The sequence below is a fragment of the Natrix helvetica genome (genome assembly GCF_964273705.1).
Source record: "Natrix helvetica genome assembly, chromosome: 4".
In the NCBI taxonomy this organism is placed as follows: Eukaryota; Metazoa; Chordata; class Lepidosauria; order Squamata; family Natricidae; genus Natrix; species Natrix helvetica.
The window spans coordinates 1,070,764-1,097,182 of record NC_138550.1 but is presented as its reverse complement, the minus strand read 5'-3'; the positions used below and the strand labels follow the sequence as shown (position 1 = coordinate 1,097,182).

At 51.3% G+C, this 26,419-nt stretch overlaps 1 protein-coding gene across 1 annotated transcript in view; it reads right to left on the bottom strand.

The window, feature by feature from the left end:
* The window catches only part of INPPL1 (inositol polyphosphate phosphatase like 1), a 48,833-nt gene that overhangs the window by 2,410 nt on the left and 20,004 nt on the right, over positions 1 to 26,419 (bottom strand). The window contains exons 3-27 of the mRNA XM_081952865.1: positions 26,040 to 26,190; positions 25,541 to 25,661; positions 25,012 to 25,152; positions 22,182 to 22,272; positions 20,952 to 21,041; positions 19,888 to 19,986; positions 18,716 to 18,866; positions 16,763 to 16,869; positions 15,760 to 15,862; positions 15,198 to 15,394; positions 14,135 to 14,252; positions 13,041 to 13,137; positions 12,216 to 12,354; positions 11,897 to 11,996; positions 11,196 to 11,284; positions 10,387 to 10,468; positions 10,017 to 10,106; positions 7,623 to 7,736; positions 6,360 to 6,448; positions 6,062 to 6,149; positions 4,772 to 4,927; positions 3,976 to 4,063; positions 3,438 to 3,587; positions 1,470 to 2,205; positions 983 to 1,119 (exon numbers count right to left, since the gene is read on the bottom strand). Coding sequence (XP_081808991.1) covers positions 983 to 1,119; positions 1,470 to 2,205; positions 3,438 to 3,587; positions 3,976 to 4,063; positions 4,772 to 4,927; positions 6,062 to 6,149; positions 6,360 to 6,448; positions 7,623 to 7,736; positions 10,017 to 10,106; positions 10,387 to 10,468; positions 11,196 to 11,284; positions 11,897 to 11,996; positions 12,216 to 12,354; positions 13,041 to 13,137; positions 14,135 to 14,252; positions 15,198 to 15,394; positions 15,760 to 15,862; positions 16,763 to 16,869; positions 18,716 to 18,866; positions 19,888 to 19,986; positions 20,952 to 21,041; positions 22,182 to 22,272; positions 25,012 to 25,152; positions 25,541 to 25,661; positions 26,040 to 26,190 — 3,524 coding nt within the window. The remainder of the gene's footprint in view (positions 1 to 982; positions 1,120 to 1,469; positions 2,206 to 3,437; positions 3,588 to 3,975; positions 4,064 to 4,771; positions 4,928 to 6,061; positions 6,150 to 6,359; positions 6,449 to 7,622; positions 7,737 to 10,016; positions 10,107 to 10,386; positions 10,469 to 11,195; positions 11,285 to 11,896; positions 11,997 to 12,215; positions 12,355 to 13,040; positions 13,138 to 14,134; positions 14,253 to 15,197; positions 15,395 to 15,759; positions 15,863 to 16,762; positions 16,870 to 18,715; positions 18,867 to 19,887; positions 19,987 to 20,951; positions 21,042 to 22,181; positions 22,273 to 25,011; positions 25,153 to 25,540; positions 25,662 to 26,039; positions 26,191 to 26,419) is intronic.

The window sequence follows — 26,419 nt, the reverse complement described above, 5'->3', positions numbered from 1 at the left end:
CTACGACTTCTGGTAGCAAGCTGTTCCACTGTTTAATTGTCTTCCCTGTCAGGAAATGTGTCCTCAATTCCAGGGTGGGTTTTCTCCTCAGTGTGGCCCAACTGCACAAAAGCCATTAGCAGCCTTCAGGGACCAGCTCCGGCCAGGCCCTTGACCCAAACGGGGTGAGGGCAGATTTCCAGCTGGGCAAAGGGCTAACCCAAGAGCATCCCACCTTGGCCCCTTTAAGACTCGTGGACTTCAACTCCCAGAATTCCCCAGCCAGCCGTGAGTTAGGATCAGTGTTGACTGGGGAATTCTGGGAATTGAAGCCCAGAAGTCCTAAAGTGAACAAGATTAGACAACTCTGGCCTAAATCTTCCCTGGAGGCTGATCGTGGAGCCCAGAATCCTGTAGCAAGTTCCCAAAAAGGAGCAAATTCCCAGATTTGCTACCTGGCAGAGGTTTCAAGCCTACCTGTCCTGCCATTGCTCGGGAGCGACCGCCCCCTGGTGGCCAAATAGGGCAAGGGCAGGGCTGGTCCTTCAGCTGCAAGGAGACGGCCTCCAAGCATCCAGCTGGCTTTCACGGCTAAGGCAAAACTAGAACTCCCTGTCAGCTGGTGATTGGCCCAAAGTCATTCAATCGGCTTTCATGCCTAAGGCGAGGACTATATCTGGTCTCCTGGTGATTGGCCCAGTCACCCAGCCACCTTTGGTGCCCAACGCAGAACTAGAATTCACTGTCAGCTGGTGATTGCCCCAAAACCTTCTAGTTGGCTTTCACGCCTAGGGTGGAATTAGAACTCACGGCCCCCTGCTGATCGGTCCAAAGTCACCCAGCTGGCTATCATGCCTAAGGCAAGGACTAGAACTCCCTGTCTCCTGGTGACTGAGGCAGCCACCCATCTGCTTTCATCTTAAGGTGGGACTAGAACTCCCCATCTCCCGCTTTCCAGCCAGGCCCCTTAACCACTAGACCAAGCTGCCCAGCAGAGACTCACCTGAGGAACTCCAGGTCGTCCCAACCGTTGTGGATGAGCCCTTCCTCGTATCGCTCCATGCCGATGGCCCTCAGCCATTGCCCCACGCTGGACTCGCTGTGCCTGGAGCCCCCACTCGGTCCCTCCTGGGTCAGGGTCTGCGAAGGAGCAGCAGGAGGAAGTCAGAGACCAGGCCGGGACGCCCAACGACCCCCCCCCCCGGCCTTCTCTGCAAAGGCGGAACATGGGGGGAAGGTTTCTAGCACCCCCCTCCCCAATGTGACCCCCATCTCTGCAGAAAGCATCTGGATTCTGGATTGGACTACAAAGCCCATCCATAGAGGGTAAGGGAGAAGACTTTGATGGAGGCAGATGAGATCCGTTACCAAGGCAACTTAAGTCCAAACCCAGCAGAAAATACAGGTAGTCCTCGACTTATGACGGGTGGCTGAGCAATTCTTTGAGATGATGACAGACCTCCCTCTACCCTCCCGGCACAGGCGCCTACCTCTTCCGCCTCCTCAATGCTCTCCCGGATGGAGCGGGCAGGGAAGCCCCCGGCGCGGCTGTAGTCGGGCGGAAGGCAGCGGTGGGCCAGATCCAGTCTGACTTTGGTCAGGGGGTGGGAGGGGGGCCGGCCCGCTTGCTCCCTCCCCAGGCCGCCCCCGCTGGAGTACTCCACCTCGCTGAGGGTCTTGGCCATCTGGAGCACGGAGCAGGAACGGTCGTCCAGGATGCCCTGGCCAACCTGGGGTCCGGTGGGGGTGTCCAGCAGGTACCCCGCCCCCATGGACGAGGCCGGCCTGGGATGCAGCTTGGGGGGCTTGGTCTTGAGGGGCTCGCTGAAGGCCACGGTGGCGCGTGGCTTCCCGGCCACGTGATCCTCTCCTCGGACGCCCACCGGGCTGTAAAGGCCCCCTTCCACCGCCTCCAAGGCCACCGACTTGGGTAAGGGAGGGGGCGGGAAGTCTGGGGGTGGCAGGTTGAGGACCCCCGGCTCTTCCTCTTCGGCGTTCTCCTCGGCCCGTTGGGGGGGCGGCTGGGGGGAGCGCCAGGACTCCGGCTGGATGGGCACCGTAATCTGGACCTTGTTCCGGGGGGCGGGGGGCTTGGCCGAGGTCGCCGGGGACAGCTCTGGGAGGAGGAGCTGGTGGGGGACCCCCTCCAGCACATAATAGGCGGGGTTGTTGAAGCTGTTCTTCAGCGGGGGGCCCTCGGGCTCCATGGCCCCCTCCTGCTTGGACCTACACAAGAGGAGAGAGAGGGGACCGCTCAGCCTGGTTGCACCGCCAGACAGCATGCCCCCCCATATGTCACTGGCGTGACCCCAAAAGGAGAGAGGGGCCCCCAGAACTGCCTTCCATTGTTCACGATGGGCGAGCAGATCCACATCAGGGGTGGCCCCTTCCCTGCCCCCCCTGGCCTAAGAAGGGCCTGGCCAGCAGAGGGACCACGAAGGAACCCGTCTACGGACGGGGCATGGTTGTCCCCAAAGCGCTTTTTCAAAAGGCAACTGGACTTTGTTTTTCCTTGAAGAGGTTTCGCTTTTCATCCAAGAAGCTTCTTCAGTTCTGACCGAATGGTGGAGAATGGAAGGACTTATATTCCTTGCAGTCACCTGGTCGTTAGTGCTCTCCCTGAGCGTCGTTGAGGCCACTTGGAGGTTTATCCAGGCAGAAACCTGGGCATTTATCCAGGCAGAGCTAAACTTCCACGTGGCCTCAATGACTTTCATAACAACCAGACGATTCCAGGAACAGAAAATCCTTCCTCTCCTACCAGAACTGAATGAAGCTTCTTGGAGGAGAAGCAAAACCTCTTCAAAGAAAAACCAAGTCCAGTTGCCTTTTGAGAGAAAGCACCTTTGGGACATGAAGGAACCTGGAATGTAAAACCTACAAGGAATGGAAGGGACTTCAGAGGTCTTCTAGTCCAACCCTCTGCTTGGGGCAGGAGATCTTAAACTGAGGTCGTGTGGACTTTGACACGGCTGGCTGGGGAATTCTGGGAATTTAAGTCCACAAGGCTACAAGCTGCCAAGGTTGGACACCCTTGCCTTAAACAGAGTGAGATGGGGGGGGGGCATATAAATTCAATTCAATAAATAAAATAAGATCCAGTTTGTGGCTGCTGATAGAGCCGTGTCATGCCTGCAAGCAATCTTTTCTTTTTGGACTTCAGGCCTGCCACACTGGGAAAATGGGAGGAGGGATTATACGGAGTTGGGTGATATGCAGCCATAACAACATTCTTCTTAGAAAGCCAAGGTCATCCTTTGTCTCTGCACCTGGCGGAGGTGCAGAGAGAGAAATGAGAAGGGATGATCACCTGGAATGAGTCACCACTAAGACCAGAAGCTCAAAGGTGGATGTGACGAACGGCCAAGAGACCAGATCTCCAGGAAAGGGATCACAAGAGCCCTGAACCTCTCCGTGGCTGATGGGCTTCCGGGTCCGTCTGCCTGTGGCTCACTCACCTGCCCTGGGAGGCCTCGTCCTTGGAGGTGCCACGATGTGGAGCAGGTGGGCGGCTGGTGGTCAGGACGCTGGCCTTCTCCTGTTCTTCTAAGAGCTTCCCAACCGGACAGGTGGGACCTTCCCCTGAGGAATGTTTGCGCCCAACGGATCTGGGGAGACAGGAAGGGGGAGAGAAGTTGGACGGGGTGGCGGTGGGGAGATGCTCCCCGGCCTCACGAAGGCCCAGCCTCCAAAGGAAGAATGTGGGGGGGGGGAGGCTGCAGGAGTCCACCTTCCCCAACCAGGTGGCCTCCAGGAAGAGAGATCTCAGGTGAGGGAGGACGAGAGCGACGGAGGATCGAAAGACATTTTTAGACCAGGGGATGGGGAAGACCCAAACTGACTGATTTGCTGTTACACACATGTAGGAGGGAATCGTGGTGAGAGAGACCAGTTTTCCTTACCAAAACTCCCCCCCTCCCAAAAAAAAACCCCTCCCCTCCGTGTGTTTTGGAATGAACTCTGCCCAGGGTCCGTTTCCCCCCAACGCAGCCCTACTTGCTGTGCTCCAGGTTGGTCCGGGATGCCGGCAGGGGCAGCTTCCCCTTAGCAGCTCCGCTTTCGTCTTTGTCAACGCTGATCCATTCTGAAGAGGAGGAGGAGGGGGGGGCAATCTCAGGGTGGGGTGTGTGTGAAAGGGTCACACACACACACACACACACACACACACACACACCCTGCAAGCACCGCTGGCCCAGGTGGCTCCCTGGGGATGCCTGACTTCACTTCCCCGTCATGTAAACAAGCAACTAGGAAGCTAGAGATAGTGTGTGTGTGTGTGTGTGTGTGTGTGTGTCTGTGTGTTCAGAAGCTCTGGATTCAGATCCAATCAAATCTAATCTACCAATGCAGACAAACAAGGGACCACCAAGAAGCCCCTCACCCATACTGGCAGGGCAAGCCACTTATATAGAGAGGGCAAACCCCACCTTCTTCTAGCACTGACGCTGTTGCCTAGTTGGGTCTTGAAACGTCTGCAGGAAAGCCACCAAGCTCAGAGAGCAGCAGGGACCTCACAGTCCTCTTCCCCCTCCTTCAGTTTTTCCTTCCCTTCCTAGTCCTCCTCTTCCTCTCTGCAAACCCACTCCCTTCCAAAACTGATGATGTTCTCTAGTTTGGTAATGAAACATCTGCAAGGAACACACCAAGCTCAGAGAGCACCAAGGACCCCCCGGATCTAGCCGATCTCCCTCCTCCAGATCTGTCCTTCACATTTTCCAAATGTCGGCTCTTCAGCCCGCCTGCTGCTTAAGCCCACCTGCCCACCCGCTTCACTCCTCTTCTGCCAACTCACCATACAGCCTCTCACGAGTCCCCATCCGTTCCGCTGGGACCCGAACCCTCATGGACCCCCGAATGTTGCCCGTCTCCTCCCCCCGGTGGGAGAGGTAGGTGAGGAACTGCTGCGCCGTGCTCCCGATCATGGACTTGAGGGCAATGACGCACTCTCCTGGGGAGGGAAGCAACAGAGCCAGTCAGCTGGGAGACCAAGGAGACGGGATCTTGGGTTGGGTTGACTCTTGGTCAACGGGTTGGTCTGGACCCTCGAAACACCGCTTGAGCGAAGGCCTGAGGGATGGATCTGGGGGACTCACCCTCTCTGAGCTCACCGTTTCAGAGCTATGGAGGACTTGAGCCTTTCCGTCCAGTTGGCTTCCTTGGGCATCCCTTATTCTGCATCTCCGTTGACCAAAGGACGGTTGAGTCTCGCTTAGCTTATCAAGGGGAACAGACCAATCAGCCTGCTCAGATCTTCCCCTCTGTAGCGCTATGACAATCTAGTCCAGCCAATCTACAGCAGGGGTTCCCAAGTCCCGGGCTGTGGATCAGTACCGGTCCACGCAACATTGGGCAAGCGAGCCAGGTTTTAACTGCCTCTACACAGGGTCTAAGTTGTTCGTGAAAGCATCCCTGACCCTGCTGGTCTGTGGGAAAATGGTCTTCCGTGAAAATGGTCTTCCTGGTGCCAGAAGGGTTAGGGGCCACCGATCTACAGAGGAGACCTTGTCTCCATGACTTGGAGGAGGTCCAGAACCTTGGGGAAACTATGCAGTGATGGCTTCAACAAGGAAAACAAGGCTTCCCAACCTTGGCAACTGTAAGGTGGGTGGACTTCAACAATTGGCCCCCTTGCAAAGTGGGGAGTGGGGAGGCCAGGGGGCTTTTACCACGAGGATGAGGTCTTGGAGCTCCACTAGACCCATGAGTGTGCCAGAAGTGCCAATCAGAGCCATCTCTCCGGGCACACCAGCAGTGTTCTTCTGGGTTCCGGTGTACACAGGCACACTGGCCAGCTGGTCTTTGCATGCGCAGGAGTGCTGGAAACCGAAGAGCATCTCCCTGGCGCACATGCACACACTGGGAAACGGAGCTTCCAGTTTCTGGCATGCGCACGCGCACTGGCCAGCTGATCCTCGCGCATGCATGCATGCCAGAAATTGGAAGACCAGGTGACTGGCATGAATGAGCATGCCAGAAACCAGAAGCTCAGCTTCCCAGTGGCCACATGTGCACCGGGGAGCTGCTCCCTGCCCCCATGTGCGGGCATTCGCAAACACTGCCCTAGACTGCCTCAGCTCCTCACCGTAGGACTCGTAGCCATCCAGAGATTTGACGGTCAACAGAATGTGCTGGTCTTGCAAGTATTCGATGTCGGAGAGGATGGGCTTGAGCTGTGGAGAGAGAAGTCAGAGATGGTGGCCACCTCAGCTAGAGACGCTCCTTTGGAGCATCTCCTAAGGCAGGGCAGCTCCGACGTGCTTCTCTTCCAGAACATTCTTTCCTGCCCTCTTCCCAGCCTTGCCCCTAAGCTTCTCTCCTCTGCCCTTCAAAGACCCTTGCAGCAAAGTTGACCTTCCAGTGGATGGGGAGAGAGCGCTCACCGTGGGCAGCTGCCTGGAGGACCACTGGACCTTCAAGAAATTGATGTTGTCACTGCTCTGGGAATCGTTCTCAAAGCTCTTTTTGAATTCTAGGAGGAAAAAGAGAAGGTCGGTGGTAGAGGGCCATGGAGAGGACCTTAAAGGAACTAGGCTGAGATGCTTTCACAACCGAGAACCTGTTTTGAGGCTGGGAAACAGAAGCAACATTAGGAAGAAACTCACGCTGGCTTCCTCCTAGTTTTCTCAGGAAGGCAAAAGATGTGTTCTGGATCCTGCCTATCTCAATAAAGCACAGCGCCAGTCCATGTCTGCCGCCTGGGTCCAGATTTGGACTACCTTGAAGGTGCTACGTAAAGGTGTGGCCTCTAACTGCCAAGTAAAGATGGCATCTCTGCAAAGAAATGGGTGACGTTTGGGGGAAATTTGGAGAGTTTTCTGCCAAATCACCGGGACCCACATGACATGGGTTAAAAAGTCCAGATGGCCACCGATGAGTGGAAGAGCATTTGATATCTCATAATGGTCACTCTCCAAAGAGAACGGGTGCCATGCCTGCAAGCCATCTTTTCTTTTGGACTTCAGGCCTGCCACACTTCTACTGTGGGAAAATGGGAGGGGGGATTATATGGAGTTGGGTGACATGTAGCCATAACAACATTCTTCTTAGGAAGTCAAGGTCATCTTTTCCGGAACTGGGTGGGTGGAAGCTGCCAGCATGGTAGTGGGAGATTGGGTCATGGGATGGGACTTGTGGGTGTTAGGGCAGGATCTTGAACTTTTAACTGGGGGGGGGGGGAAACCTGGGAACTTTCAGATTCGGGTTTCCCCAGATGTACCAACGTGGCTCTCTCCATCAATGGGAACTTTTGAGGAATCCGTTGCCTTTTGGACTCTGATTTAATTTTGGGTGCTATTTGGAACCCTGCCAACGTGACTTCTCAACCTGAGTAACTGTAAGATGTGCAGACTTCATCTCTACAACTTCAACAATTCTGGTTTCAGTTGAATGTTAGTTTCTACAAGTCCTTGTATTGCTGTGATGTATTTGAACCCAACATTTTCCAACGTTTTTGAAAGTCCACCAAACAGGATAATACGAGTTCCTTCGAGTTTTCCATATTATGCACCCAGGATCCTTAACTCTGTGGGGTCCTTGGTGCTCAGTGTCTTATCAAAAGTTGGGGAGGAAGTTCTGAGCGAAGGACCTCTAGAGTTGACCAGAGGAGATCCTCCTTAGCCTTTGCACGTTACGGACAACCTCACCTTCCAGACAGGTGGAGTAGAATTCAATGAAGAATTTTGTCCTGCTGGCGGTCTTCACAATGGCTTCGATGCTCTCAAACTCTATGTAGGCCTGGTCTGAGGATTTTGAGAGTCCTGGAGACGGAGGAGAAGGAGCGGCATTACTTTTCCCCGAATTTGTTTTAATTAAAATGTTAGGTGGCCCTGTTGAATCAGGCCAAAGTCCACCTTAATTCCAGGTTTTTTTCACTTGATGTAGGAGAGTCCAGTTGTCCTAGACTCCCAGGAAGGTTTAGCATGGACTCGTTAGTTCAGAGGTGGGAGAACGACGGCCCCTTTATGACCTGTGGACTTCAACTCCCAGAATTCCTGAGCCAGCATAGCCCAAGAGGGCAAGTTATGACTCCTCTATGCCTTTGTGCCTTATCTAGTCTTTCCCTGGGCCAACCTGCCAGTCTGGGAAGGTTCCTGTAAAATAGGCAAAAAGCAATAAAGTAGCTACCGTATTTTTCAGAGTATAAGACCCACCTTTTTCCCCAGCGTGGAAATGTTGGTGCGTCTTGTACACCGAATACACCCATTTTTGGCCTCCCAAAGCCCCGCCCTAGTATCCCATTTTTCACCAAAACGGGGGTATTTTTGCCTTCCCCCAACCCCCAGGAGCCGTCTGCAGGCTTCAGCAGGGCTGAGGGAAGGGAAAATTGCCCCCATTTTGGTGCAAAACAGGGGCGTTTTTGCCTTTCCCTGGCCCTGCTGAAGCCTGCAGAGGGCTCCTGGGGGCCGAGGAGGACAAAAACTTTTTTTTCGTACTTACCTCTTAGAAATCTTGGTACGTCTTATACACCGGTGCATCTTATAGTCCAAAAAATACGGTAGTTTGAACTCTACCCCTGGGGTTCTGGTTCTTGGGGCCCTGATATCCGGTGGCCAAATAGAAGTCTCTGAGAAGTTCCCATCATTACAGATGTGGAGTCCTTGGTGCTCTCTGAGCTTGTCTTCTTGCAGATGTTTCATCACCAAATCCCCCCTCCTCCTGCTCCTCCTCCATCACGGCTAGTCAAGGAATAGAGTTGGCTAGTGCTAGCACTGATGGTGTTAGCTAGTTTGGTGATGAAACATCTTCAAGAAAACCACCAAGCTCAGAGAGCACCAAGGAGCCCTGAGCTATACAATACAGTAGCAGAGTTGGGAGGGACCTTGGAGGTCTTCTAGTCCAACCCCCTGCCTAGGCAGGAAACCCTACACCACTTCAGACAAATGGCTCTCCAACATCTTCTTAAAGACTTCCAGTGTTGGGGCATTCACAACTTCTGGAGGCAACTTCTGTTCCACTGATTGATATTTCTAACTGTCAGGAAATTTCTCCTTAGTTCTACAAACAATCTCTTTTACAAACAGTAAACCGCTACGAAGAGTCTCTTTTACAAGAAGAACGATTGGGTTGCTCCCTGGAGGGTCACCTGTTTTTTTTTTTAATTATTATTATTTTTTTAGATTTTTTTTTTAGATTTTTTTTTATTAAAAGAGTTTTGAACAAACAATTTTTCCCCCTTTTCACCCCCCCTCCACACAATATAAATCTCATACAAATGCTATACCCCCCCAACCCCCCCGCAAAAATTCACATTCAAATATTATACCAAACACTTTACCCCCTCCCCTCCCCCCATCTTAAAATAGATTACTCATAACCCCTCTCCTCCCAACAAACACTATATAAATTTCTCTTAAATTAATAATAACACATTGATCATTTTCTAAGCTAATTTAACATCTATAACTCTTAATATAAATTTCTCCTAGCCTAACAATGTTTCATTAATCCCATCTTCTAATTTATTCATATATATATATTGCCCCACCCTCCACCCTAACCCTCCCCCACCTCCCACACAAACCCACCCCCCTGACTTCCGCTGTATACCACTCTAACAATTCCAAACATCCCATATACTATTTACTCTGATCATCTATCGGTCTAAACATTCTTACCTAAAGGCTAGATAATAACTCCTAGTCTGGTATTTATTCTGTATATAATCAATCCATTTTGCCCATTCCTGTGTGTAATCCTCCTGTTTCTGAGCTTTTAAGAAAGCTGAAATTTTTGCCTGTTTTACCTGTTTTTAAGACTGATGGGCCTCGAGGGACACCTCCTGCATGCATTTATTCTATGATCCCCCTTGAAAGCAAACCTCACTTTGAAGAAGCCACTTGCCCAGGTTGACGATACACTTGTGAAAAAAATGCTCTCTGCTGTCTATTTTTATTTTCCTTCCCATCCGGTTTCCTAGATGGTCCCGGATCCTCCTGTCTTTTTCCCTGGATAAACTCCTTATCAGATCATTTACACTACACACACACACACACACACACACACACACACAACCACCCAGCCCTCTTCCCTGGAAATACCTTTTTTGGAAACAAACTGGGACGTGACTCCAACTTCAAAGGCTGCGAAGACCGGGGAGTGGTCGCTGCTCATGATATCATCTGTACAGCCTGTCCAAGAAAACAAGAGATGCCTTCAACCATGGTGGGATCTACCCTTCTCCCTGGCGGAGGAGGAGGAGGAGGAGGAAGAGGAGGCTGCAGTTGGACCAAGGAACCCCCATGGAACTGGGAGGCTGGGCAAGGGACTCTCATTGACCCCACAAAACATGGCACAACACATCATTGTATGGGAGAGAAGATGGGGAGAGGCTTGCAGATGAAGGCGTCAATGGTCCAGCTATGACCACATCCAGGGAAGCCCAAAGCGCCAGAGTGGCGTGGAACTTACCATAGGAGGTGCTGTTGATGTGTGTCTCTGGGTAGGACTTCCAGAGAATGCGGTCACACCAAGAAGGGACGTTGGTCCTGACCTGGGTCAGGGAAAAGAAGAGGCGTTTTGGATATTGGATCAAGAGCACTCAACCATGTTGGCTCAACCAGATGTTGTTTTGTTTTTTCCCCCAATAATCCAGGCTCTGAACATGGAGGAAATAGCCAAGTAAACCTCAGTGAGGACATGTGAGATTTACAAAGCCTGTTGAACTCACTGAGATGTTTGGAATCCATTTGTGACACCCAACACAAGGTAGATGGATGTCCAGCTTTCGGCCAAGACAACAAGACCTCAGGTGAGCAAGCTAGGAGATGGAGGCTTCTCCATTTGTTCCTGGGTCTCGCACTGATGGATTAGAGACGTGCTTCTCAACCGTGGCAACTTTAAGATGCGTGGACTTCAACTCCCAGAATTCATTAAAAATTAAGACGCACGGATTTCAACTCCCTGAATGCATCTTTAAAATGTGCAGATTACAGTTCTGAGGTTTCAATTTTAAGATGGGTGGACTTGAACTCCCAAATTTTGGGAGACCACACATCTTAAAGTTGTAAAGTCTAAGAAACACTGAGCTGAAGGCTCAGGACACCCGTGCCAGGTGGACGTGGGTGAAGGAACTCAGACCCCCCAAAGCCTCCCATGGCATATCTGGGCTCTGCAACCAAGCTGGACTCCTTGATGGTTAACCTGCAAAGGGAGCGTACCCCCACTGCTCCAAGCCCTCCTCCTCCACCGGAGCCCCCCCAGGACCCCCAGGCACTTACCCCTGTGGGCTTCTGTTTGTGCCACACGTACGTGTCCCGGGAGCCTCTCTCATAGCGGTAGGTGGGAGGGAAGGTGACTTCCTCTTCACCTGAAAGAGGAGGAAGAGGAGGAGGAGGCAATCCAGAGATCAGAGGTTGGCCCCACCTGGTTTTCTGAGGAAGGGGCTTAGAGCAAGGGGAGCAGGCTCTTGTTGGAAGGGTGAAGGGATGGGGGAGCAGGAGTTTGTTAGAGACCCTCGTGTTCCTGTTCAGAGAAGGGGATCCCTTCGGTTTCACATGAGGGTGCAAGAAAAGCTGCTTCTGGCAGCCCAAATGTGGACCTTCCCCCCAAAATTGGGGCTCCTAGATCCCCTGTGGCAGGACTGGGCAAATCCTACTCCCTTCTTCCACTGATGATGTTCCCTAGTTGGGTCATGAAACATCCGCAAGAAAACAGGCAAACTCAGAGAGCACCAAGTAGCCCACAGTATTCCTCCTCCCTTCCCGTCTTTTTCCTCCTCTTCCTCTTCTCCTCTCTGTAAACCTCCCTCCCTTCTACCGTAGCACTGATGATGTTCCCTAGTTGGGTCACGAAACGTCTGCAAGAAGATCAGCCATGCTCAGAAAGCACCAAAGACCCCCCTCATTTCAACCCTGGGCTACAAAGGTTCTCCTCTGGCGATAGCAAGAAAGGGATCCCTTTGGAGGGACCGGCTGCTCACTGAATCGCAGGAAGATCTTGTGCTTCTCCTTCTCCAGGTTGAGCTGGTCCACTTTGAGGAGAGGCTCAAACTCCTTGCGGTTGATGTAGTTGAGGATTTCCTAGAGGAGGGGAGGAAAAAGGCCGGCTCCCTCTTAATCCGAGGGTCAAGCTCTCCTGGTCAGCCACGTTCATCCCCCCCCCAATCTCAGGGAATCCAGCCTGGATTCCCACGGTCTTTGTGGCAATGGAGCGGCCCTCTGTCCATGCTCAGGTGCACCTGAATCACCTCCTCCATTCCGTCCTTGGCACCACAGCCCGCCACCGAAGGTCGTCCTCACCTGGATGTCCATGTCCAGGCGGTAGTTGAGGTCCCCAAACCAGAAGAGGTGGGTGAAGCGGAGGGAGATGTCGAAGGAGCTGAGCTGCTTGTCCCCCAGGGCCAAAAGACGGAGGATGTCCAGGTAGTTCTGGTTTCTCCTGGAAGGCAAAGCGGGAGGTTGGGTTTGCTCATGCAGGAAGTCCTCGACCTACGACCACAACAGAGCCCAAAATATCTGTTGCTAAGCAGAAACATTTGTCAGGTGAATTTCACCCCGTTTTACGACCTTTCACACCACCGTTGCTAAGTGAATCATTGCAGATGTTTAGTTATCAACTTGTTTTTTCAGTGAATTTGGCTTCTCCACTGACTTTGCAACGAATGTGGCAACAGAAATGTCAGGCTCCATTGTGGTCATAAACCGAGGATGCCCTGCGCTCGTGCTGATTGTGTCGTGTGGATGGGCAGCCTTGTGGAGTTTGGTGCCATCATGTGACAAGAGCATTGCCAACCATCCAAATCTTGATCACATGACCATCGGTGTACTGCAATGGTCGTAAGTGTGAAACACGGTCATAAGTCCCTTTTTCAGTGTCGTCGTAACTTCAAACCATCATTAAATGAATAGTGTTGTGGGTCAAGGACTACCTGTACTTATCTATTGATTGTTATTTATTGACACCCCCATTTTATGTCGGGGGTCGCTTGGATGGGCAACCTTGTGGGGGGGTTTGGTGCCGTCGTGTGACAAGAGCAGGTGGGGAAAGTTCAGCTCCCGCTCAGGGAGACCCCCAGACTTAAACCCCTTGCACTGTGACGGGGGGGGAGGGGGGAGGGGGCTCACCTGGCGGTCTTCTCGTTGCCGGAGGTGAGGTGGCAGTTGACGAAGCCGAAGGAGGTGCCATTGAACATGAAGGAGACCCCCACGGCCCCCTTGTTGCCTGCGGAGCACATGAGAGGGGATGCGCCTCATTTCCTGCTCAGAAGAAAGAGTCGAGCTGCCCCCCCCGCCCTCCCCCAGTGAATTTAATGTTTTTATTAAACTGGGCTGGCATGAAGATGGACTGCAAGATGGCTTCAGCTCCCGGGAGGGAGGACACACAGAGAGAAATGCCAGATAGATAGATAGATAGATAGATAGATAGATAGATAGAAAGATAGATAGATAGATGATAGGTAGGTAGGTAGGTAGGTAGGTAGGTAGGTAGGTAGATGATAGATAGATAGATAGATAGATAGATAGATAGATAGATAGATAGATGATAGATAGATAGATAGATAGATGATAGATAGATAGATAGATAGATAGATAGATGATAGGTAGGTAGGTAGGTAGGTAGGTAGGTAGGTAGGTAGGTAGGTAGATGATAGATAGATAGATAGATAGATAGATAGATAGATAGATAGATAGATAGATGATAGGTAGGTAGGTAGGTAGGTAGGTAGGTAGGTAGGTAGGTAGATGATAGATAGATAGATAGATAGATAGATAGATAGATAGATAGATAGATAGAAAGATAGATAGATAGATAGATAGATAGATAGATAGATAGATAGATGATAGAAAGATAGAAAGATATACATATAGATACAGAGATAATAAATAATTATAAATTATATAAATAATTCAAGGCAAGAAGCAGATCCAGCACACCTTCCTCCTCTTATTTTCTCCGTAACAACAACCCTGTGAGGTGGGCTGTTTTGAGAGAGAGGGACTGGCTCAATCACCCAGCTGACTTTCGTGCCTAAATCAAGACTAGAACTCTCCGTCTTTCAGTTTCTAGCCAGGCGCCTTAACCAGTGGACCAAACTGGCTCTCTGAAGCCGCCCTGCCTGTTGCGGGGGAGGGGCTGACGTGGTCCGGAAACCCCCCTGTGCCCATCGTCCTGAGAAGGGAGCCCAGCGCAGCCCCTTCCCCGACAGGCTGCCCCTTACCCAGAGTGTTGGCGATGCCAGTTTTGACGCTGGAGGTGCCAATGTGGCTGATCCGATTCTCGTGCTCTGGTTTCACCAGGACAGCTATTTTGATGTTCCAGAGGGACTGCATGGCGATCTGGAGGGACATTGAGAGTGGGGGGGGGGGCAGAGGAGACCCTTGTGGGCTGTGTGTGGAGCCATGGTTCCCCCCCCCAAGGACTTTGCTGGTGTTGCTGCGTTTCTGGTGTGATTCTGTCCAGTCAGAAGCCCCCCAGCCCCCCCCCCAGCCCAGAGAGGATGGTGCATGGGCTGTTCCAAGAGGTGACTTCACCCCCCCCCCCACACACACACCAATTCTTCTGCCCTGGCAAAGATGGCACCAGAGCCGACAGGCCTTCTTTGTGTAGCCACTATGATGGGAACTTGGACTGCTTCCCAATCAAAGTTGTGAGGGAAAGAGAACCGCAACCAAGGCAAGCCAAAGACGGTGTGAAGGTCCAGCTGACCCACAGAGAGACTCTTGTGGCCTGTCAGCCACCGGCCCCTCCAGCAGCCCCATCAGAGGAGGAAGGATGGGAGTCAGCCTCAAGGCAACCTGAGAGTTCCGAGGGGGAAGAGGGAATGGAGCTGGCAGAGAGAGAGAGAGAGGCGGAGGCTGGGCTGTCAATCAGCCCTCGGAGGGAGCATCAACAGCCCCCAGGTCTGGAGGGGGCTGATGACGAAGAGGAGGAACAGCTGGGTCCAGTACCTGACACGCAGATGCACAGAGGAGAGGAGAGCAGTGGAAATCTATGGGCCGGTCCTTGGGACGGAAGAGCCACCGCTGCTAGCGAAGCCTCACCCTAACTCTCAAAGGGGATCAAAGGCAGCGGGCGGAGATGAATAGAGGTGGCAGGCGACTATTCATCACCCAGACAGGCGGACTTGTTGGCCGGCGTTGAGAGAGAAGCGTTTTTGCTGGGGCTCCTAATCAAGGAATCTTTCAGTTCACTTCAGAGGGTTTGTTGTGTTTGGGGACAGAGACACTGGAGGGGCATAAGGGAAGGGATGGGGGCCCCTCCCACAAGTCCTGCACACCCACCAGCCGGTACTCGATCTCCGTGAAGTCCTTGAGGGCGCTGCGTGTGACGTCCACCCACTCCTTGTCCCCCATGGAGTTCTCCTGGGTGCCGAAGACGTAGATGTCGTGGGGGATGGAGACGGTCATCTCGTCCAGGGTCTTGCCCAGCCCCTTCGAGGCAAACCAGGAGGCCATGTTCTTGGGCGGGGGGATGCTGCCTGCGGGGGGAGAGGAGGGAGGGCGGTTAGGAGGTCCCAGAGAGGACGGAGAAGCCGGTTGCCACGCCTTCTCAGGCCAAGCTTTGTATTCTGAGCCTTCCCAGAGTGGCTTTGGGGATTGACATGGGAAGCATGCAAATTTAATAAAAGGAAGGAAGGAGGGAGGGAGGGAGGGAGGGAGGGAGAGAGAAAGAAAGGGAAAGGAAAGAAAGAAAGAAGAAAGAAAGAAAAGTAGGAAAGAAAGAAAGGAAGAAAAGAAAGAAGGAAAGGAAGAAAGGAAGAAAGAGAAAGAAAGAGAAAAGAAAAGGAAAGAAAGAAAGGAAAGGAAAGAAAGAGAACCCTACCCCCCACCCCCTCCGGCTCACCCATGTTCCAGGTGCCAATGAAGACCGAGATCATGTCAGGCTCATCCTGGCTGGAGTGCCAGTTCTTCATCAGCTGCAGCAGCTGGCAGAAGGCCTCTCGCTTCTGAAGGGGGGGGACAACATGGAAGCCCACTCAGAGTCCCCCCCTTTGCTTCTCCACGGGACACACAGCCCCAAAACGCCTCCCCCCCCCACTCGGCCTTCGTGCATGAGAGAGGACAGGAGGGCATACAATTTAAGATGAAAACAATACAGCTGGTCCTGGACTTATGGCCACGATTGAGCCCAACATTTCTGTTGATATGTGAGACGGTGGTTAAGTGAGTTTTGTCCCACTTTATGACCTTTCTTGCCACAGTTGTTAAGTGAACCACTACAATTGTTAAGTTAGCCACACAGTTGTGAAATGAGTTTTAACCCTAACCCCAACCCCATTGCTGTTGTTAAGTGTGTGTCATTAAGCGATCGGGTGGGTCATTTAGCAGAGCACAGAAGGCCACGGGGGACGGGAGACCCACAGAAGGCCTGCCATGGACCACTCCCACAAGGAAGCCCCTCCCAGCTCCCATGGGGCTTGCCCAGGGCTCTGATCCATGGGGAGGTTTTTCTTGCAGACGTTTCACAACCCAACTTGGTAACAGCATCAGTGCTAGAAGGGAGTGGAGTTTACAGGCGGGAGGGCGAGGAGGACTAGTCCTGATGATGTTCCCTAGTTGGGCCATGAAGCGTCTGCCACCAGAGCCCCAAGGACCCCCCCCCAGTTCAACCCTGAGCTACAAAGGCTCTCCTTTACTGGCAATTCAGTTCAGCCTAAAAGTGTGTGAATTTGGGGGGCTGCCTCTGGGCCCCCAAAGAAATGCCCAGCGTTTCAGATTCCCCCCAACTAAAACAGCCCGTCTTAAGACTCTGTATGGGTGACTGGGAGTCCAGCAGGAAGATTTTTTTCCCTACTTTCAGTGAGCATCCCATCTGCAGCTGGGACCTTGAGGTCATCCAAACTCACCCTGGCGCTGACGAAGATGAAGTCCTTCCGCTGAGTCTTGTCCTTCTCTTTCTCAAAGACGATCCCCAGTTTATTCTGCACCCGCTGGGATTTGATCAGCTGACGGACTGGGAGGAGGAGAGGGAGGAGGGGGAGGAGGGGGTCAAGGAACACGGATTCCCTCTCTCCCACTTACCCGTCCCCAGGGGCTTCGCTCTGCAGGTAGTCCCCGACTTAGAGTCACTCATTTAGTGACTCTTTGAAGTCACTGAAAAAAATGACTTACGGATGCTTTTCACTTAACACCCCTTGCTGCCATCCCTCTGCTCGTGTGATCAAAACTCAGACCCTCGGAAAGTGACTCGTATTTATGACGTTTGCAGTGTCCCATGGTCACATGATCCCCAGTTGCGACCTTCCGACAAGCAAAGTCAAGGGGAAAGCCAGATTCACTTAACAACGGTGTAACAAACTTAACAACTGTGGCAAGAAAAGTCATCAAATGGGGCAAAACTCAACAAGTGTCTCGCTTAACCACAGACCTGTTGGGCTCAATTCCAGTCGCAACTTGAGGACTACCTGTAGTCATATGAGAGCTAAGGTCGGAAAAATCTGGATGTGAGCAAACCCAGAAAGAGACGAGGAGGAGAAAAGGATGGAGAACTTGGATGCGGCTTTCACTACCCAAAGAGCTCGCCTTGTGTACCCAATTCACAACAGCTTTTTCTTTCTGTAGAATAAACTTCCTTATCAGAAGAGCTGGATTCTTCTCCACCGGTAGGCCTCAAATTACGACAATTGAGCCCGAAGATTTTGTTGTTGCTAACTGAGACATTGGTGCTGCCCCCTTTTACATCCTTTCTTGCCACAGTTGCTAAATGAATCGCTGAAGGGATGAAGTTTGCTATACAGCTGTTAAATGAATCTGGCTTCCCCTGTGACTTTGCCTGTCAGAAGGCCTCGAAAGGAGATCACGTGATCCCAGGATACGGACCCACACACGGATGGACACACGCATACATGCATGCCAGGTGCCAAGCCCCTGAATTTTGATGATGTGACCCTAGGGATGCTGAAACTGTAGTAGTAAGCGTGGAAAACGGCTCTAACTCACTTTTTTTAAAAAAATAATTTTATTATTAATATCATTATTCGCCCCTCCAAGTTAATCAAATTTTAACATTTCATTTCCATCTATTATTCTGGTTTACTATCGACAACATATATCCTCAAATTTAATTTTGTATAGTAAACATTTCACTTAGTAGTTAATTATCCCCTATTAATAGTATCAATGTTTCTCTCCCATCATATTAGCTATTTATACCATTGGCAACATGAACATATTTCATTCTATTCTACTAGTAAATTCTTTTCCTTCTTTCCTCCTTTCAACCATTTTCTCTCAGTCTCTCAGGAACTTCCCTTCTCTCATATTCTCTTCTCTCCACCCATTCACCACCCATTTTTTCTTGTTTTTGTAGTTTCTATATTTTTTCCCTCCCTTTTAGTTCTATTGTTTTAGTAACTTTCCCCAGTTCTTTCCCCCAGTCTTTCCCCATTGTTCCCACCGTTGCTATTTAATTTCCCCCTTTTGGGGGGCCGCCTCCCCCTTGTGGTTGTAAGTTGAATGATTGTAAGTCAAGGATGATTTGAAGCTGTTTCTAGTCCAGTCTGCTGGGGAGAAGCCCCTCCGCCCTGAATTGGTTTCCATTTAGAACAGTGTTTCTCAAACTTGGCGACTTTAAGTCCTGTGGACTTCAACTCCCAGAATCCCCCAGCCAGCATGGCTGGGGGATTCTGGGAGTTGAAGTCCACAGGACTTAAAGTCGCCAAGTTTGAGAAACACTGATTTAGAAGTTGGCCAACCCTGGACACCCAGCCAGGACTCTGAGAAGGTGGGAAGCCAGCCTGGCCAACCGCTGAAGGGCCGGCTGAGGTTTGCAGCCTGAAGTGGGAGAGTGGGAGACTTACTCTTCTCGTGGGTGAAGGTGTTCCAGTCCTCCTGGGAGTCCTTCTGCTTCTTTAGGACCACCAGCTTCCCCCCTTCCACGTCCACGCTTAAGGTGTACTTTTGCGACTTCCCGATTTTGGTCAGATCGCCCAAGGTCAAGTCCAGCTTCACCTGAAAGCAGGCAAGGTTGTGAGACACTCTCGCACACAGAAGACTGTGTACGTTTGGTGGGACAGGGGACTACAAAGCCAAGGCAGGGAGGTGAATGGATGGAGGGAAAGATGACCTCCGACTCAACGCAGATTCACTGAGGGCAAAAATCTTTAGCTACGTTAAACCCGTCGTGAGAGTCCGTGGGAAAGACCTTGAGAGAGGGAAGAAAAGAGATTCTGGTGAGGGACCAGTCAGAGAAGAGACAGGTTTGCCCTCAGCTGTACAATGGGAGGAGAAATAAACTCAGAAAGCAATCTCATTGCTTCTCAGACTGCAAAAGAGACGGCGGGAGATTGGTACTTTCAAACTTGCAAGATGATGCTAATGTCAGCTTGCAATAAAATAGAATTAGCCCAGCTGGTGACATTTTCTGTCTGGTCCACCTGGGAAGGCAGCCTTACAAAGCCCTCCATTTCGTTTGCCTTCCTGTGATGGAGGCTTCTGGGACTACAACGCCCAGAATTCCAGAGCAGAAGGGTGGGTTGAACGCCTGAAGAGATGCCCCAAAGGGGCTTTTTCAAGAGGCAGCTGGACTTTTTTGCTATTCTTTGAAGACGTTTCGCTTCTCATTCAAGAAGTTTCTTGGATGAGAAGCGAAACATCTTCAAGGAGACAGAAAGTTCAGTTGCCTCTTGGAAAATCACCTCCGGGACAACCAAGACCTGGAGGACGGAGGACAATCTCCGTAGACATTTAAGTTTATCCTCCATCTCAGGCTCCATAAAAGGAATCTTAATTTCCATCCAGATGACATACGGCTGTCTTATTGTTAGCATTATTCTTACGGTTATCATTCTTTTGCTTTGCACTGAGAGCTTCTGCACTGGAGACAAATTCCTTTGGTGTCTAATCACACTTGGTCAAATGAAGGATTCCATTCCAATCCAATCCAGCCTGTGGGTTCCTCAAGAAATCATGTTTAAATATTGCCCAGTATTTTTCAGGGTGTAACAAAACCAGATTTGCCCCCATCCCTCACCTCGAATGTTTGAACCGGGATGCTCTTCAGTTTGCGGAAACACGGCTGAGCTTGTCCAGGCAGGCCAGTGGCACTCATGTCCTGCAGAGCTTTGAGGGCCTACAAGAGATACAACAGAAACTCCATACGCAGCCTTCGCACCCGCCTCCTCAATCCATCACCTCCCCCCCCACTACCTCCCTTCCATCCACCAGCATTTGGCCCCAGTGGTGGGATTCAAATCATTTAACCGGTTCTCTGGCCTACTTGATTTCTTCCAACAACCAGTTCACCAAACTGCTCAGAAACTTAATAACCGGCTTTCCCAAAGTGGTGTGAACGGGCTGAATCCCACCACCGTTCCCCCCTTTTCCCACCCCTCCTAATTCTTTTCCAAGGAATTCCAGAGATCGGAGTTCCTGCCGTCTTTTCAAATGTCCCATCTGCTGCTTTTCAGCTTCCTCGTAGGAAGGGCTAATTCTCCTGCCCACCATCGCTTGGTCCTTGGAGATCTATTTTGACCTTTCCCAATTTGGTACCCGCCCAGAAACTGGCTGTGGATGGTGGACTTGAGAGTCCAATTCGTAGAAAGCACCCCAACTGGGCACACGGCTGGTCTAACTGCTCAGGTTAAAACTTTCCCTTACAAACAGCTAGTCCTGGACTTATGACCATAATTGGGACCAGAATTTACGTTGATAAGCAAGGTGGTTGTTAAGCAGGAAATCCAGCGGGAAAGGTCGCAAGAGGGGATCACGTGACCCCAGGACACTGCAACTCCCATAAATGCATGCCAGTTGCCACGCAACCAATTTTTTCTTGCATGACTGTAGGTTGTGTGAAAACCAGTCCTAAGTCACTGTGTTCAGTTGCATTGTAATTTCAAACAGATGCAGGACTGTTCCTACATTAGGGAATTTAAGCTCAACGGATGGTACCAACTAGAGAAAGTTCTGAAGAACTTGGAGAGCAGATCCTGCTGAGCTCCTTGGGGGCAGAGCATTGTTTGGGGGTCAGGAAAGCTGCCCGAAGAGACCCTTGGATGCTCCTCAGCCCAAGAGAGATGAGGCTAGGAGAAGACTCACCCTCTTCTCAATATTGGAGAGGAAGTCCTTCAAGATGGACAGCTTCAGCACCAAACTGTCCAACTCCTGCTCTCCTGTCTGCCCGGCCGTCTGGAAGTAAACAAGATGGAGTTTTGAAGAGCCAAAGGTTCAAGATGGAGGCTTAGAGGCCCCGGATATCAGAATCGAACTGGGTCTAAATATTTCAGATCACCTTCTAAAGTCCCTCAGCTCATCAATGGCAGCCGTGAGGAATAACAGGATAACAGGGTTGGAAGGAACCTTGGAGGTCTTGTTGTCCAACCAAGGAAAGAGACTCCTGCCCAGGATTGTTTGCTGGTGGGATGTGGGAGGAGTCAAGATTACTGACCCCAACCCATACAGGTTGTTTGTCACTTTCATTTGAGAGTGGGGAGACCACAGTAATAAAAAAAAATCCCACCAGCCCCCATCTCATTGGCTGATGGTTCCTGTAGTCTTTCCACCAGCCGACAATAAAATAAACACAAAAATATACTAAGGGCACACAACCCTGGTAGCAGAAGACTTCAAACAATCCTGACATTGCTTACGAAAAACCCACTTAGGATGAGCTGAAGGACTGGCCACATAACAATGTTCACCTCTTCCCTTCCACCAGAAGACTCACCCCAAACCCAACTCCAGACAAAGCTCCAGACGAAGATCTATTTGGGCAGTGTCGCCTAGGAGGACATCTCATGGAATCCCAGAATCTATGGATGGGAGATTCCTTTGTGGTCTTCTAATCTACCCATTTGGTAAGGCAAGATATCCTCAGATCACCCCCATAGAGACATCTGCCTGAACTTCAGGTGAAACCTACCGAGATGGAGCGTCCATAACTCCAGAAGGCCAGCTGTTCTGTTGCTTCATTGCCTGCATCCATATTTCTCAACCTTGGCCACTTTAAGAAATGTGGACTTCAACTCTTAGAATTTCCTGGCTGAGGAATTCTGGGAGTTGAAGTCCACAGGACTTAAAGTTCTCAAGGTTGACAATCCTTGGCCTACAATCTCCACCCAACACAATAGTTTATCCACCCTGTCCTGGGGAGGGAAGGAAACTTGGGCCAAGAGACCTCCAAAAACTAAGGACCAGAGCAAATGTAAGGCTGTCCATCCCCCGGACCCCGCAGTTCTAGAAGCGCCACGCATTGACCCAGACCTGGAAAAAGTCTCCCTTCCTTGAGACACCTGGGTGGTCCTTTCAGCTCACGTGAGTGACATTTACCTGTTGCAGGATCCGAGACACCATCGGGGAGCTCTGCTGGTCAAACACCTTGGACAAGATCTCCAGGCCTGCTAAGACTTTGTCCACCTCACTGGGAGGAGAAAAGACACGGAGGAGTCAGCCTCCTGTTGCCCGCAGACCCCCAAGCTGGGTTCCAAGGCAGGACCCTTCGCAGAAGACTATCTTCTGAAAATGTATACGGCTGCCCAACTCACTCATGGTGACTCTGGGGGGCTTACAGAACCCCAAATACAAAAACCCATAAGCTCCCATCCTTCTGGCGACAGCAATCCCACCAACCCCTCGATGGGCTCCGTATCCCTCTGAGGTCTCCAAGCCCATTGGCAAATTCATGTCTTCAGGGCCTCTAGAAAGAAGGTGAAGGTGTGGGCCTCTTTTATCTCCACAGGGATGATGTTCCACAGCGAGGGAGCCACCATGTGGAAGGCTCTTCTTCTAGGTCGCACAAGATGGGCTTCCTTAAGGGAGGGGACCCCTAACCTCTCCTGCCCCTCCCCCACTTCAGAGGGATGGTAGATATGCCTAGGAAGAGATGGTCCTTCAAATAACAGGGAGGGAGCAACCACAGAGAAGGACCTTATTTCAGGGGCTGCCCCAAAGAAGAGGGGGTCAACTTCTTCTCCAAAGCCCCTGAGGGGAGGACAAGAAGCAATGGATGGAAACTAATCAAGGAGAGAAGCAACTTAGAACTGACAGTTAGAACAATTAATCAGTGGGACAGAAGTTGCCTCCAGAAGTTGTGAATGCCCCAACAGTGGAAGTCTTTAAGAAGATGTTGGAGAGCCATCTGTCTGAAACGGTAGAGGGTTCCCTGCTTAGGCAGGGGGTTGGACTAGAAGACATCCAAGGTCCCTTCCAACTCTGTTACTCTATTCTATTATTCTGGGTCCCACCAGATGGACCTCCTTAAGGGAGGGGGGGAGTCTCGTAGCATCCCCTGCCTGCCTGCTCTGTTGAAGTTCACAAGCCTTAAAGTCTCCAAGTTTTAAGACCCCGGCTCCTTATAAAGAGGAAACCCTTCATCGGTGTCTATCAAGACCCTGGCTCAGCTACCAGGAGATCTCTCCCGCAAAGGCTGACCTTGGTCAGAAGAGCGAGACAGCCTGTAATTTCCTCTCCCACCACTGAGATAATGGCTCTGAAATGCGACACCCGGGTTTCTAACTGGAAGGCATACCGAAGCAAAAAACAACAACAAAAAAAACCAAGGCGGTATTAAGATATACCGCTCAGCCTCCATTGTGGTGCGTGAGCAAATTCCAGCGTAGCCTTAGAAATGGTACGTGCAGCCAAATAAATTATTTTGGCCTGGACACCAGCAGCTCAAGATCGCTGAAGTGAGTCGACAGAGAAGTCCCGTTCTCGGATGCAGAAAGAATCACTGTTTCCAGTTTCAGGGATCCACCATGTTCCGTGAACGAGTTCAGCTCTTCTTGCCCCCCCCCCTTGGAGTGTATGGTCTATAGCAGGGGTCTCCAACTTTGGCAACTTTGAGCCTGGAGGACTTCAACTCCCAGAATTCCCCAGCCATGAATGATAGAGTTGGAAAGACCAGAAGGATCATCTAAGTCAGGTCTCTCCAACCTTGGCAACTTTGAGCCTGGCAGACCTCAACTCCCAGAATTCCCCAGCCAGCTGGGAATTCTGGGAGTTGAAGTCCGCTGGGCTTAAAGTTGTCCAGGTTGGAGAGCCCTTGTTTATAGGAGCCAATCAGAGTCAGCCACTGGGGCCAAAGGTTTATTCCTCCAAGCTTCTGGCCTCGTGCTGAAGCTCATCATCAGGGAATAATAGAATTACAGAGCTTGGAGGGACCTTGGAGGTCTTCTAGACCAGCCCCTTGCTCAAGCAGGAGACCCCAAACATTTCAGGCAGATGTTTGTCCAATCTCTCCTTAAAAAACCTCTAGCGATGGAGCACCCACAACTACTAAAGGCAAGTTGTTCCACTAATAATTTAATAGAATAACAGAGTTTGAAGGGCCTTCAGAGGTCATCTAGTCAAACCCCGTGCTCAAGAAGGAGACCCTATACCATTCCAGACAAATGGCTGTCCAAATTCTTCTTGGAACCCCCAGTGATGGGGCAGCCACAACTTCTGGAGGGAAACTGTTCCACTGGTTAATTGTTCTCATTGTCAGGAAATTTCTCCTTAATTCTAGATTGGTTGATGTTGAAGGAACATCTCTCGCTCGCTCTCTCTTTCCACCAGAGGCACTTTGGGCTGCTCTCCACATTGTATTCATATAGTTCCAGGTGACAGGTAGCTTTAGTGGTTGATTAGGGTGTTCTGGGATGGCCATGAAGTTCTTCATTCTTGTTTCCTTGTGCCACTGCACCTTTGGCTCCAAAACTGAGACTCAGGAGTAAAGTCACCATAAAGGAGAGTCAACTTATAAACAGTTCATTCAGTGACCATTTGAAGTGGGAGGGGGAAAAGTCACTTATGACTGTTCTTCACACTTATGACCACTGCAGCATCCCTGTGGTCATGTAATCAAAATTTGGAAGCTTGGCAACTGCCTCTTATTTATGACGGTCGCAGTGTCCCGGAGAAGCAAAGTCCACGAGGAAGCCAGATTCACTTAACAACCGGGTTGCTAACTTAAGAACTGCAGTGATTCGCTTAACCCCTGTGGCAAGAAAGGCCACAACATGGGGAAAACTTCACATTTTGGGCTCGTGGACTACCTGTATCTGACAGGCTGGCATTCCTATTAACTGACAAAGGACCCTTTCCCAGGCTCCAATCATTTCTCGCTCTTTTTGTCCCTGCTCGGCCAACAATCGTGGTCTTGTGTCGATGGCCTCACCTGTGCAAGCGTCTGCAGGACGTGACGAGCGTTTTTTTGAGGTGGGGCAGGTTGCTGGCCCCTCCCTTCACGGCTTCCAAGTCCAGGGAGTAGCTGCCTTTCAGGTATTCGTGGGAAATGGTGCTGAGTCCATTGGTGGGGCTGAAAGACCCAGAAAAAAAGACCACGTTTCAGAGCATCGGCCGGTTTCTGGGGCAGGAAGGGCGGTTTTCTCGCCAGGGTTTCTTGGTGGGAAAAGCCAAGCTATCTTGAGTGAATGCAGGAAGTCCTCAACTTACAACCATTTCGGGATGGGAAAAAAAGTGACCTACAATCGGTCCTCGCACTTACAACCACTGCAGCATCCCCAGGGTCGGGTGAGCAAAATTCTTGCAGGGAACTTATGATAAGGAAAGCCATCAATTCTGGAGATCGGTGGGTCTCAGCCTAGTGGGGGAGTGGGTGGGGGAGTGGGGGAGTGGGGCCACCTGTGGGTTGAGATGGGGGGGCTGTTCTTCTCACTGCCCTTCTAGTGTGGAATCCGCCTTACCTCTCGAGGGCTCTGTCCTGCACTGCAGGGGTGTTTGTCATCAAGATGGAAGTGCTGCAGCCCCCAGGAATGCTGGTGGAGCCCGAGCGGGGGGGCAAGGGGGGCTTCTCGTCCTCCCCATCTGCAAAGGAGAAGATCCGCTGAGATGGCCTTCCCAGGACAAGGAGAAATAGCAGAGAGAAGAGGAAGAAGGAGGCAAAGGGAGAAAAGGGAAGGGATAAAATAAGGAAGAAGGAAGGAAGGAAGGAAGGAAGGAAGGAAGGAAGGAAGGAAGGAAGGAAAGAAGGAAGGAGGGAGATGATGGGGACAGAGAAAAGAAGGAAGGAAGGGAGGGGGGAAGGGAAGGAAGGAAGGAGGGAGGGAGGGACATGGGGACAGAGAAAAGAAGGAAGGAAGGAGGAAAGCGGGAGGGAGGGAGATGATGGGGACAGAGAAAAGAAGAAAGGGAGGAAGGAATGAAAGAAAAAGGGAGGGAGGGTGGGGAAGGGCTGATTGGTACCGGAGTAGTCCCTCTCCTCCGCATTCTCTTTCTCCTTCTCTCGTTCCACAGGGAAGAGCAGAGTGCAGGCCAGGCCCTGGTTTGGCTGCAGGTAGAGGGCAATCAGCTCACCCAGCGTCTTGAAACGCCGCACCGGGACTCCCTGGGAGGTCTGTGGGAAGAAAAGGACACCGTCCAGCAGGCCGAAGAACCTGCGTCCCCTGGACCCGGCCGCAGGGAGGAACTACTGCCTGCCTGTTGCAAAGAGTGGACACCAGGAGCCCACCCAAGAACTGGGGGGACTGGGGGTGGCAGCTTGGGGGCTCTGGGTTGGAGAAGGGTTAACTAAGCAATCTCTCTCAGGATTGGGGGGAGGGGCATGATATCAGTCTTCCAGTATT